At 38.8% G+C, this 12,992-nt stretch overlaps 2 protein-coding genes across 4 annotated transcripts; both read right to left on the reverse strand.

Annotated features, from left to right (window-relative positions):
- Positions 1-1,247: 1,247 nt before the first annotated feature.
- On the reverse strand, positions 1,248-6,033 carry dynll2b (dynein, light chain, LC8-type 2b). Its single transcript, XM_082142146.1, has 3 exons — positions 5,874-6,033; positions 2,383-2,519; positions 1,248-1,739 (listed from the first exon to the last, which is right to left on the reverse strand). Exons 2-3 carry the CDS (start codon positions 2,512-2,514, stop codon positions 1,602-1,604), a joined length of 270 nt encoding a protein of 89 aa, XP_081998272.1. The 5' UTR covers positions 2,515-2,519; positions 5,874-6,033; the 3' UTR covers positions 1,248-1,601.
- Positions 6,034-6,676: 643 nt separating this feature from the next.
- srsf1b (serine and arginine rich splicing factor 1b) lies at positions 6,677-12,992 on the reverse strand. Of its 3 annotated transcripts, XR_014199025.1 has the most exons (5): positions 12,589-12,992; positions 11,913-12,106; positions 9,141-9,313; positions 7,982-8,813; positions 6,677-7,305 (listed from the first exon to the last, which is right to left on the reverse strand). XR_014199025.1 is itself a non-coding variant. In XM_082142143.1 (4 exons), the coding sequence occupies exons 1-4, from the start codon at positions 12,777-12,779 to the stop codon at positions 8,625-8,627; spliced, it is 747 nt and encodes a 248-aa protein (XP_081998269.1). In that variant the 5' UTR covers positions 12,780-12,992; the 3' UTR covers positions 6,677-8,624. The 3 variants fall into 3 exon arrangements, 2 of the variants coding, with proteins under 2 accessions (XP_081998269.1, XP_081998270.1); XM_082142143.1 differs by having other exon boundaries at positions 6,677-8,813; XM_082142144.1 differs by having other exon boundaries at positions 6,677-8,871; positions 9,127-9,313.

Here is a 12,992-nt window from a genome sequence, read left to right on the forward strand (position 1 = left end):
ACACTGCGAAATCCACATTTTCACGTTACTGGCACGTGGCAAGTGTTATAATTTCCTAGTAATTATATAGTTTGGGGGCAAAATCAGCCATTATTATTTCAACGTATTTTAAACAATTGTGTGGAATTGAAGTATAATTCCTGGTGAAAAACTACATCACCCATGGTTCTACAGAGAAATCTGCACCAATCAGAGCATCGCGTCAAAAAAATGCACCCAAAGAATACCTTAGCGCCTCCTACACTCTCCCATGAAGCACTGTGAAAAAAAATATTTATTGTCATAATGCTTCATGGAATTGTAGTTCTTTCCCTCATGAACCCGGGAAGTATGCAGTCATGTACCTTTGTCTTGTCAGATTTTCAAATAAATACTTCTTCAGAATCAAAGTTTGTAATGTGATTGACCTCATAGCTGATTGATTTGGTTCATGGCTTTTAACTCCAAAACAAACTTTTTTAAAACACCTATGTTGGAAAAAGCAACTTAAAAGACACACCTTTGATATGTCCTGACAAGCAGTAAGCTTGTCAAAAGCTGACAAGGGTTCTTAATAGTAATATGGTACTGCCAAGATGGGTTCCCTCAGGAATTTGTTCAATTTATGAGTGTGACTGTGTCATTTATATTGTTGAACGCTTCATGTCTCTCCTCTGATTGGCTACATTTGAAGTGACAAACAAGGTGGTAGGAGTCTGGCCATGAACACGGCACATTATCTTCAATAGGCAAAGCTACAGAAGACTTCACTCATCACTGTATAAAATATTTAGAGTGGGACTGCCACTCTTTTGTGTCATGACAAAGAGATTGCGAGGGCGATCATTGACATTTTTAAATGTATACTTTCATAAGAGGGGCATAAAAGCAACAAAGCCTTTAGTAAATGTGTGTCCTTGAAATTCGAGAGGTACTGTATCCCATTAATGGCCCCTTGTTTCCAGACAGGTCTGCTCATTAGTAACTGAACAGCCTGAATACTCCCTACCTCAGCTAAAATGCATGCAATGAGTGCCCTTGTCTGCTGAGATAGTGAAGTTTGTTCAATTCTTCAGCTGCACTTCATAGGAGGCAGATAAAGACAATTGATCAGGTTACATTATGGTGCAAAAAAAAAAAAGGCTGTTGGGTAAACTTTACACCATATAACTGAGGGGTTAGGAGGAACAGCCATTAACTTGAAACCAAATGCAGACAATCCTGTGTTTGGATCTACAAAATAAATAAAAATCACTTCTTACCCAAAATATGTATGACATATCAATTTTTAATATACTTTAAAGGCAGCGGTCAAAGCATTTTGTACAACTTCAGTGCAAAACAAATTCGAACTTGGAAAAAACAAACAAAAGTCATCTTGTTGCGTCATCTCGTGCAACTACAGAAAGCAAAAAAGGTTACTGTATTGCAACATATACAAATTAAATATACACGGTCCATGCATTTATGCACAGCCTCTATAGCTAAATTCATGTTTGTGAAAGAGAATGAAAGCGCGTGTGTGTGTGTATGTGTGTGTGTGTAATCTGAGTGTGGCTCAAGCCATAAGTGCGTCACAGTCCAGGTTTGGAGTTGATGTCCAACTTTCGACAGTTATCCTCTCAGCCCGATTTGAAGAGTAGAATGGCTACTTGACCCAAGTAAAAGTAGATGAAATGCTTCGTTTCATGCGTCACGTAACTGCCAAAGTTCCGTCCAACAATACAATGCCATGTTGGATTATACTTCTTATCAAACTCCTGTTGAAAAGCAAGAACAGTAATGTACACTTTAGTAAGACCAACAGAATTGAATATTCTGGAACAGTGGTTCTCAATCACAGGCCCCAAGATTACTTAAAATGATAGACAAAACAAGCATGAAAATAAGCTAAAACAATTAAAAATCAAGGCTTTCTTATTTTTTATAACAAATATACATCTTTCTATTATACTCTTTCAAATATTGTTGTGGCCTTCAAGTAAAAAATTTTGAGATCCACTGATCCCTAGAAGGACCGCAGGGGTCTTCAAACTTGCTCAGACCTATAACAAGTATAGTACCATATTAATGTCTACATACTTTATGGTGCTTATATTGCAAATCCATTAAAATAATCATTAATAATGTACATACACTTGTCATTCAAATTTAATTTGACAATACATTTTAATGTGAGGGGCATTTAAACATTTAACTGAACATTAGCGTCAAAGTTTTGAAGTGCATTAGCTAGTTTAACTTATGTTGATGTATACAAATAATTTGAGACCAAACAATAACTGAGCCCTGCTTTACTGAATATTTCTAAGAAGCAAGACAGAGTAGGAAACGAAATCTTAAAGATAAAATATTGTTGATGAAGTCTGTGGAGGTGTCAATCATAAACGTTCTGTGGATGACCTTTTTGATATATGCAGCAATGTCTTTCTCAATATTGTACTTCTCCATGGCCTGTGTGGCACAATCCACTGCGTCCTGCTGCATGTCCTCAGACATATCAGCGTTCTTTATTACTGCCTTCCTGTCAGTCATGATGGCTGTGAATATGAAGAAAGAGAAAACGCAAAGGAGATTCACTGACCATCTCTTATAAAGTCAGAAGAACAAGGAAGAACCTGGACCATCAAGCTGAGTTAGCCTTTTAAATCAAAAGCTTTCTCGTTTAACAGTGCCACTACCATCATCAAACAGAATGGGGGGGGGGGGGGGGGGCCCCTCAACTGGTTTAGCCAATGCTGTGGTTTCAGGATGTCAACAAATCTTAAAGGGCTAGTTCACCAAAAAATTAAAAATGTGTCGTAATTTACTCTCCCTCGTGTTGTTCCAAACCTGTACGAGTTTCTTTCTTCTATTGAACACAAAAGAAGACATTTTGAAGTATGTTGGTAACCAGACAGTTGACGGTAGCCATTGACTTCAATAGTATTTTTTTCCTACAATGAAGGTCAATGTCTACCTTCAACTGTTTGATTACCAATATTCTTCAAAATGTCTTATTTTATGTTCAATAGAAGAAAGAAACTCATACAGTAAATACGACAATTTAGATTTTTGGTTGAACATAATGCTGTCATAACCAACCAAAGGCTTACTTATTGTTTAAGTTTATTAAACAATACATATAGATTCAAAGCAGCATACAGAATATGCTTGTTTCAAATCTTACAATTAGGAAGTATTCTGTCATCAACCAGAGATGAGTGTATAATAAATGTTCATAAGGCAGTAATATACAGCAATAATAATACATGTTATGCTCTTAGTTAACGTCATGTATTCAGTTAATAAGACACACAAACGCAATTACAACTTGTGCTAATAATGATTACAAAATAAGGATAAAATACAATACAAGGATAATATCTGACAGTTTAATTTTATTATAGTTGACTGCCTATTAAGTTGTGATGAGAAAGTATTTTAATATCAGAAAATTACTTTTGTTTTTTTATGTTTACAAGGACAAACTTGATTACCTGTGTAGACAAACTGAAAAAATAAATAAAGATGATTATTGTTAAAGCTCATAACGTTCGCTTGCATCAAAAGCTCTGCTGTTATTCTTGGCCATGACAGCAACTTGAAAAATTTGAAATATTTCGCACAAGGCCTTCACTTACAAATAAATAGAAATGGGCCTGAATATAATTGCTATAATTGCTTGCCAGTTCTTTTAATGGCAAATACCGATGTAAACGGTCTACCTCTGGGACCTGTCTGAGTTTACGGAGTCATCCATCTTTCCAATCCGCTTATAAAGGAACTAGTGCATCTACTAAAAATGAAAACGTGCAGTCATGATTTGACAAAAAGGAGGCCACCTCAATCAGCTCCCTCTACAAAAGACTCTCAGGCACTCAGTGTTGGGCCCAGGAGAGGGTGGAGGTTGATGAAATCCATTCAGTGAGAAGGACGTATGAGAAAGCACAGATCTGTATCCAGCTCGATTTACTGAAAATAAAATAAACCAAGGCCTAATGCATATGCAACAGAGAGGTCAGTTACATCAGAGACCTTTCAAATCATTTGCATTCAGTAAACTGGCATTTAGAATTAGCGACTGACCGATATTGTTTTTGACTCATGAAGCTAAAGTGTGCAATTTAACATTCTCCAATACCTGCTTAGCATGCAGATAAATCTAAAAAAAGTCTAAATAAAACTGGCTCAACCAATCGCATAAGTTTAGGGTGGGACTATTTGTTTAACTGGCCAATGGCACATGGGGGCGTGTTTGAAAAAAATGTGGCCAGTAACCTATAAGTAGAATTTAAATATTAGTTTCATTTCTGCTTTTTAGACAATAACAAAAAAACAAAACCAATTTGTACATTAGTATTTGTATAATAATAATCATAGCTGAAGTGCGTAATTAAATTTTCTCCTATCCCTGTATAGTATTCAGATAAATCTTAACAGCCGTTTACACGACACCGTTTTTCTACTAAAAAACAAAAACTTATGCGTTTTGGCCACTCATTTACGCAACAACAGCGTTTTGGGGGCATAAAAACGCAAACTTTTGAAAACAGGTTTGCAAAGTGCACGTTTTTGAAAACAACACAGGTATCGTCCCCCGTATCGTCCCCCGTAAACAACGAAAAACACGAATTTGTGAAAGCGATGTCAAGCGCATGCACATTATATGTTCATTCAATAGGCGCATATTGTTTCTTTACAAAGTGACATCGCCCACTACTGGCCAGGCAGAATACAGTGTCCGTTTCCGCAGATCTTTGTGAACGGGATAGTTTTGACAACATTGTCGCCTGTACGCGGAAAAAAAGCAAAGGAAAAACGTTTCCGTTTTTAGCACATCGTTGCCGTGTAAACGGACCCTCAAATCTATTTGTAGGTTAATTTCCCTCAACAGTTTAAACATTGTGTTACTGTCAAAAGTGACTCACCAATCACATAAGTTTGGGCCTTTGGGGCGGGACTATTTGTTTGATTGGCCAATGGCACATGGGAGGCATGTTCGGAAAAAAAATCTGCCCATTTGAGTCACAAGTAACTGATATATGTATAATTTAAAAATTTGTTTGATTTCTGCTTGTTTGTAAAAAAAAAAAAAAAAAAACCTCACTTGTAATAAGACTTGCTACTTTTAGGCAGATCTGATAACCAAAGTAGAATAGTGTGAATTATCTGTAAAAATATCGGCCGAACCGATTATCGGCCTATTAAAACAATAATGCACAAAGGCTGAATGCCCCAAGCAGTTGCATAAGTAACAAGACGCATGAGTTAAGAATTAAATTTCATTGGGCAGAATGAAAGTGGGAGTAAATTATGCTGCAAAGCACAATTAATAATTCACACAGCACAGGTGTCTGCCTTTGATAAGGTCATGTAGAGGGAATCACAGAAGGCTGATGTTTTGTTATATTTGTTGCAATGTTTTTTCACGGCAAATTGGAGTAACTTTCACCTAAGTGCTGCCATAAAACAGGCTTTGGCTGGACTCTGGTGCCCACAGATGAGTCCATTAAAGCCATACGGTGGTGATGTTTCCTCAGCATCTGCTCTCATATGATTGGCAGAATTACGTAATATTTTTCTCCAGACGCCGAGCACTTGTAACTTTCATTTCACGCCACCGCCCTAATTATTCTCGATAAAAACAATCTGCGTAGAATATTTCCTCTCAAAAGCGTCTATGAACTCCGCATCCAACAATAATAATAATCATTTTAAATGCGAACGTCTAATAGAATTGCTGCAAAGTACAGGTAGCGGCTCGTGCTGCGTCCATGATGCTTCATCTGAATACAGTACTAATTACTAAACTTCCCCACATGCATCTAGATGTTTGAATACATCATTTTTCTCACAAGCTACATGGTCAACACGTCGGATGCATGCATAGTAAATAAATCCACACTGCTCACCCTCTTTTGATGCTTTTACACTGGAATACTGTTTAGCTCAGGCTTTTTTTGAGCCGCTGCGTTCACGCTTGACTTCACTAACCACTATGTCAGTCGTAAGTAACTCTACCCATGCGGCTGTGCTCGTAACTCATATCCAACTTGGCGTCACTAAACCCGAGGTGACCCCGCCCACCGCACTGCACCGGCTCTCTGATTGGCTCGCGTAGAGCCTCTCCCCGCGTGTTACGAGCGTTTTCCACTAGCTTCTCACTGCCCGCATTTTATTTCATCCCACAATGCACCAGGGCTCCCACATCCTCGGGCCAAAGGTATTGATTCCTGTGAGGTATTATTACTGAATTTACTTACCACACTATATGAGGTCAAGTTTGTATGTAACTTAGTGGTTACTTAGGTGACATTCACTACCTTAAATATTGTGTAGACTGTTCACTTTTGAAATTAACCAAGGACAATTTCATCATTTCATCTATGAGTTCACATATTCTACTGCTACATGGGAAGACAAATTTCAAAAATGTTGCTTTTTAACGTGGCACTACTTGGATGTACCGATATATATATCGGCTGTCGTGTTGCTCTTTAGCTTAGTACTACCACTGAAAAACCCTTATTGGTCCACTACACATATGAATAGAATTTGATTTATCAAATTTATTGACAAAAAAGTAACTTTACATCTGTATAAATGACCTCAATCTAGTGTGTCAGGCATTTCATAGACACTAAATACTACAATGATACTACATTGTATCAGAGTTACTGATTTCTAGAAAAAAATGAAGCAGAGAACAAAACACTTTAATTGAACATTCAATCTTTATTTAAAGAAGGGGTTAAAGAGAGAGAAAAAAACACTTCAATTTAGAAATATAAAGTAGTCAATAGTGGGGGCAAAGAAACACCACTGCCAACACAGCAAATGCCAACAAATGTTATTTGAAAAGTAATTTTTTGAAACCCTAAATAAACTACAGCATCCCCCTCAAAAAGTGCCTATTATCCCACCCTCCCACTAATTCCCCTCTATTTACCACGCTCCTCATGCCGATTCCATCCAAACTGATCCAGCCTTCTGGTTCCTTGCTCTGCTCCTGTTTATACCGAAAAACTCATCTCACAAAAACAAAAGAGGCACCTGGATCCCTTCTGCGCGCGCATCATTTGGGCTCCACGGAAAAAGAAAAAAATTAATTTGGTTCTAGAGAAGCCAATTACGACGTCAAGTATCCTTTAACTGTGGTTTGGTGGGGGGAATGCGGGGCTGGGGTTGGGATCCTCTCCTATGGTTCCCGCTCCCGGTAAATTGATCCCGCTCCATGTATGTATCCATCCTTATCCTAAGCCTAATTCTGCTCCTGATCCTGAACTGATCCAATGATCCGGCTCCAAGGATCGGGACACAGTGAGCCCCTCCTCCAATCCAAACCTTTAAATACCAGCAAAATCAAAAAGAGGGAGGTAACAAGTTAGAATCACAGCTAAATAAAGAGCTTCTATCATTTAAAGCTTCTATAAATTTATCATAGGAGCGGTATTTTATTTTATTTTTTTTTCGTTTTTTTGTGTTTAAATTACAAAAAAAGGACACCAGACTATGATATGCTCCGGAAGAAATTTAAAGCACCTCCTAAACACATTAAATTGTGCTTATTTCATTGAAAAAACGAGCAAAACTAACCTAAAACAGACACTTTCTCTGACAAATACACAATTTACATGAGAACAACTGCACATGGCAAGCCTTTATCTTGTCTAGTGATAAGTCTACATAGGAGATCAATAGTGGCCAAATCCCAGTACATTTTGGACAACAGGCAAAAATGTTTTTGGATTTAAAAACGAAACACCCAAAAAAAACAAAAACAATGCTGTCTTAATGTACGCACAAGCATTGCAACATCCAGACAGTACACATGCATGCTTAGCAGCAATGACCAGTAAGAAAAGGTAAATTAAATGGGGAAGGGGAGTGTCGTGAAAAGAGGAAGAATGGCAAAGCAAAACTAATGTGTTACTGGACTAAGACAATCCAGGGTACTGGAAGTCTGTTGAAAAACAACAACTGCCTTTTTGAAGGTGACTAAAGCCGCTTGCCGTCATACCATTGCCTCCTTAAATGAAATGCCTGCTCCTCCTCCTCCAAATATCCTAATATGAATGAACTGTGCTTCAAAATCCTTTATTCCAAAGCTTTCTTTAATCCTGCTCTTCTGTTGTCTATAGAAAGACATGAAAAGGTAAGAGTAGAACAGTTTTCCAACAAAATACTCCCACCCCAGAAAAAGCCAACAATGAAGCATTGTTAACAAAATAAAACAGCAGCAATTAATCCATCCCAAATACAACTATTTAAAGCATTTCAACATTTCCCTTGTGTCAAATTAAGTACAAGGGATGAGTATGAAGATCCAGTTAAAATGGGAATGCAAGACAAACAAACAACGGGGTCATGGGATAGGAGACGACAACAACAAAAAAAAGATTGACAGGGGAGGAAAGGAGAGAAAGGGGAACATCCACTTAGCTACATGTAGCTGTCATTAGCAAAATGACAGTCAAGTAATAAAAAAAATAAAATAACAAACAAACAAAAAGCTAACAAACCAAAGATGAGAGATAGCAAACTGGGGGAAATGGAGAGACGAAACAAGTCAAGAGAGCAATGAAGTACAACAGTGGGTCCAATAGAGGGGCGACACAGGGTGTATATGATAGTGGCCAGCCAACTAGCTGGAATGTGGATGTTTAGGTGCGGGAACGGGAGCGGCTGTGGCGGGGCGAGTAACGTGGTGATCCTCGGCTGCGGCGTGGAGAGTAGCTGCGACTGCGGCTGTTGCTCCTGCTGCGACTCCTGCTGCGGCTGCGTGAGCGCGAGCGCCCATAACTGGGGCTGCGCGGGCCATCCACCTTTACACGGATGTAAGCCGTCTCCCCCTGAGAAACACATAACGCAACACTTTCTAAAGACGAACTACCAGATGTTAGGTTACTCCTAATTCATGGCTCAATCTAAGATAGATTCGTTTTTTGTTTTTTTCAGATTTAGCGCAACATCAAATTACAGTTCCTTCTATATGTGGCCACTGACAAAATCACTTACATTCAAAAGATCCATTCCATGGATCCTCCTAGTCCATGTGGCTCCATCATGGGTCTCTGACATCAAGCTTACCTTGATGTTCCCAAATCCTTAAGCTATGCCCTGTCCTGTCCTGTCCTGTCCTTTCCAATGGCGGTCTATGTTTACAAACTCACACCTACCTCATGTGACCGGAACTTAGTGTTATCCAGCTTTCGAACGGCGTAGGTCATGTCTTCTTTGCGCACAAACTCCACAACGCCGGTGCCATCTCGGAAAACGTCAGCATAACATACATCACCTGCTTCACGCATGTGATCCTTCAGGTCCTGCCAGCTGCCACTTGGAGGAAGTCCTGGGGAAAAAAAAGACAATCGTAACCATTAAATAAGTAGATCTTTCTTTTTATGAACAGCACAGGAATCATAACGCAAGTAACTGCCTTCAGTAATGAAAGGGAATCGTTTAGAATAAACCAGTTTGAGGAAGTAGGACAGGAAATGATTGTTCCTGTGCACCTGGGTTTGTTTGACTGCACCGTTCAGTTCTTTTTGGATGTGAATGCTGTTTAGTGGTCAACTGAAATGGATTTTTGCCCAATTCTTATAGGTCTATATCAGCTTTATATCGCTTCTTTATTATTTTGCACTATTTCATTTAAAGATAGTAGCAATTTCTGAAACTACATTTATATTAATTTTACATAATATTTCATAAAAATCATTACAAATAAATAATTTGAAAATCTGTAAAAAAAAAAAAAAAATTCCCAAGATTTCTTAAATCCCAAGAATCGATCTTTTAGTCTATGCTGTTTTCAGTTGATGAATGAATAAAACATTGTAGCACGTCTCCCATCCAATAAATCGCAATACGCTTTATGCTGTTACTTTTGATATGAAACAAAGTCACAGTGTTCACATTTGGTCCATTTTATTATGAAATTCAAACAATAAATACCGTTTTGGCGCTCTTTAATGTGGCGTCATGCTGTAGCGCCTCAGTTCAAGCGAAGCGGCAGCGTGGAGCGCACGTGAACTGATCATCTCTTCAGCTTTACTACTAGTTACAGCACGAAACAAACATGAATGAACATCAGAAGGTTGTTGAAATGTTGAAAGATACAGTACAACTTACCGAAATCTGTATCATGTCACAGCCACCATTTAAATGTTTAAATTTCAAAAGACGAATTGGAGTAGAAACATAATTATGTAAGTATTATAACTTTATTATTATAAAAAACTTCCTTGTGTGTAATTTAAGTGTTTGCATACAAATCAGTTAATTTGAACCTTCAATATTCTAGTAATGAAGTATCAACTGACTGTATAGTTTACAACATTAGAGATTTTTTTCCCTTGAGAAGATTTACTATGTACTGTACCTGATATATATCCAAAATCAAAATTCGAAATCAAATTGTGGAATGCGTGTCGAAACCCAGCCCTTGTAAACACTGTAACCAAAAGTGCAGTAATCTGGTGTGCACTAGGGATGTGCCAGACTAGCCGACTTGTTACGATACTGCTGCTGCTAGTCGACTATACTAGTTGTTTAAATTTTTTTGTTATTGTTTTGCTTTGTATTTTAATTTTTCACAAAGGCTACATTTAAATTACTGTCAAGTTAATGTTACATCTTGAAATTAACATATTTTGTAAAGTGTATATCTGCAGCGGAAAACAAAATCATTGAATTTTCCCTCAGGTTGCAAAATTTTCATTTAAAACGGTAATGGAATTAGTCGTGTGCACTGGGAATTGTATATTCTCAAAGATCAGGTGAAAGTAATTTTAAATACAGTACACAGTAAATATAGCAGAAAACTAGATGTAGTACAGCATAGTTTCAAATCAAAGATTTAAAGTCGCTTGCTCTTGCATCTCCAGTGACAGCCGAACTCTCCTGTGCATCCAATTCACACGGCTTGAATCCTCCACACAAACAGACCGACACGCACAGAGTACACACATTTTATACAGGCTATGCACACAAGAAGATCTATCAGCGGGATTCACAGAGGTTCGTGAGGTTCACGGCATTACATTTTTCAAAAATTTGTTTAAAATTCTCACAGTATATGAAAAAATATTTGTCTTTCAGTTATTACACAGAACTGATAAACTAATGAAGATGGAGAATGGGAGCTCACATAAATCTGGGCTGTCAAAATAAAAGTCAAGGCCAAACATGAGAAACAATCTTGCCAATATTTCAATTGAACACTGGCACTGTTTTATGAACTATACCAGATCAAATCGTACTAAACCGTGGAAGTAAACCGCTATCGATGACGTATGATTTCATAAACCTGTGTGTTCTCTCACTCACTTTCCTGACAAGCGGCACTGACGCACTTCAAGCAAAGAGATTGTATATCTAATTTCTGCTCACCTTGAGCGTTCTTTATAACATTTGCAGTACATAAAGTTGTGGTCAGAATTAATGGCACCCCTGGCAAATATGACACATTATGAAAAAGGTTTTTTCCACATCAGCGTTGTTTCTGCGCCGAATTAGATCTCGCTGCGATGTTATTAATTCTGCAGCGAATTCAAACGATTTCTCACTGGATCTGCCAGCGCTGTGTAGTAACGGTGTCGCGTGATCGAGATCGGCCCGTGAGTAAACCGGCTCTGAGTTTGCGATGCGCTGTCTAGGTCCACGCTGCGCAGCTCAAACGCTTTTGTTCTGATTGTCGTTTTGTGCTTCTCGTATGCAACATAAAAGGCAGCTCTTATCAGTTGGTCAATGCTAGTGTGAACTCTAACAAAATTTAGTTTCACCGCTAGGAAAAAAGGTCACAAAATGTGATCATTTATTCGCAGTCTGGAGCCCTGTGTGAAGTCCAGAGGGTGCGAGCAATCAAACTCAAGTTCGGACCAAGCGATCGAACCAAGTGTGAAAGCACCCTATGTCACATGACAAAGATGTACTGCCCATTCCCTCACCTGACACTATGACCCTGTACTCCGAACGCCTGGATGGAGGGCCATATCTGCCTCTGGGAGCTCCAACTCCACCACCACCACCACCACCACCTCCACCTCTTCCACCTCCCCTGCCACTTCTTGGGAACTCCACTCGAAGACGATAGCCGTCATAGTCATAGCCATCTCGTCCATATACAGCATCCTCTGCATCTCTGCAGACATAAGAGAAATTCATCAGTGGATAGAAAAATATGCACAAATAATCCTCATGGTTCTCACGCAAGAAGATCGTTTGCGCATGCGCAGAAATACTCACAGGATCAAAACATGTTGACAGTTGACACATTTGGAAATGGTATTTCAGGCAAAATTCTGAGCATTTCTACAGAGCACTTCTAAGTACACTGAATACTTGAGAGTTTTGCATACCTCTCAGAATTCTGGTTCAGCTGATATAGATACATTATTTAACCCTCCCTCCATCCATATACGTTACTTCCCGTGTTATGACCTGACTGACAAGTTCGCGTGCTTTATACGAGTCCTTAATTTAGAGGACTAGTGTTTGCGTATAAACACGAATTTAAAGCATATGATGTGTTAAGAGACAGCATCGTCTTGTATTGTTGTTGCCAAATTCATAAATATGCAGATGCAGGGCAAGCTGGGTTTGCGTGTTTAACGTTAACGTTACCTCGGGTCCTCGAACTCCACGAATGCAAACGGGGGACCTCCTCTTCTGTTTTTAAGATCGATATCCCGAATGGCTCCGTATTTATAAAACACATCCTCTACGTCCTTGGTGCGGATATCGGGGGGTAAATTACCCACGTAAATCCGACAGTCGTTGTTCCCTGCAGGCCCTCGAATTACACCGCCAGACATCTTTAGGCAGAAGTTACGCCAACGACGTTGATAATTTGTCCGTCAGGTGATATGAAAGAAATCCGTTAGCACTGCTGGATCTATATAAATTCACAAACTAAAGTGCCAGATTATCTTCAAAACTATTATTTTTCAAGTATAAAAAAACAATAAGATCCCTAACAATATGGCGACGTCCCTTCACGCTCGCGACTGCGCGGAGGGGGAGGGGCG

The sequence above is a fragment of the Leuciscus leuciscus genome (genome assembly GCF_965113295.1).
Source record: "Leuciscus leuciscus genome assembly, chromosome: 16".
In the NCBI taxonomy this organism is placed as follows: Eukaryota; Metazoa; Chordata; class Actinopteri; order Cypriniformes; family Leuciscidae; genus Leuciscus; species Leuciscus leuciscus.

Excerpts from the sequence above, each read along its gene's own strand:
- dynll2b (XM_082142146.1), bottom strand. The coding sequence starts at position 2,514 with ATGACTGACAGGAAGGCAGTAATAAAGAACGCTGATATGTCTGAGGAC. Across the intron at positions 1,740-2,382 it reads TTGCTGCATATATCAAAAAG|GAGTTTGATAAGAAGTATAA; the intron begins GTCATCCACAGA and ends GCTTTTCAACAG.
- srsf1b (XM_082142144.1), bottom strand. The coding sequence starts at position 12,779 with ATGTCTGGCGGTGTAATTCGAGGGCCTGCAGGGAACAACGACTGTCGG. Across the intron at positions 12,107-12,588 it reads GTGGAGTTCGAGGACCCGAG|AGATGCAGAGGATGCTGTAT; the intron begins GTAACGTTAACG and ends TTATGTCTGCAG. Across the intron at positions 9,314-11,912 it reads GTACAGGGTCATAGTGTCAG|GACTTCCTCCAAGTGGCAGC; the intron begins GTGAGGGAATGG and ends TTTTTTCCCCAG.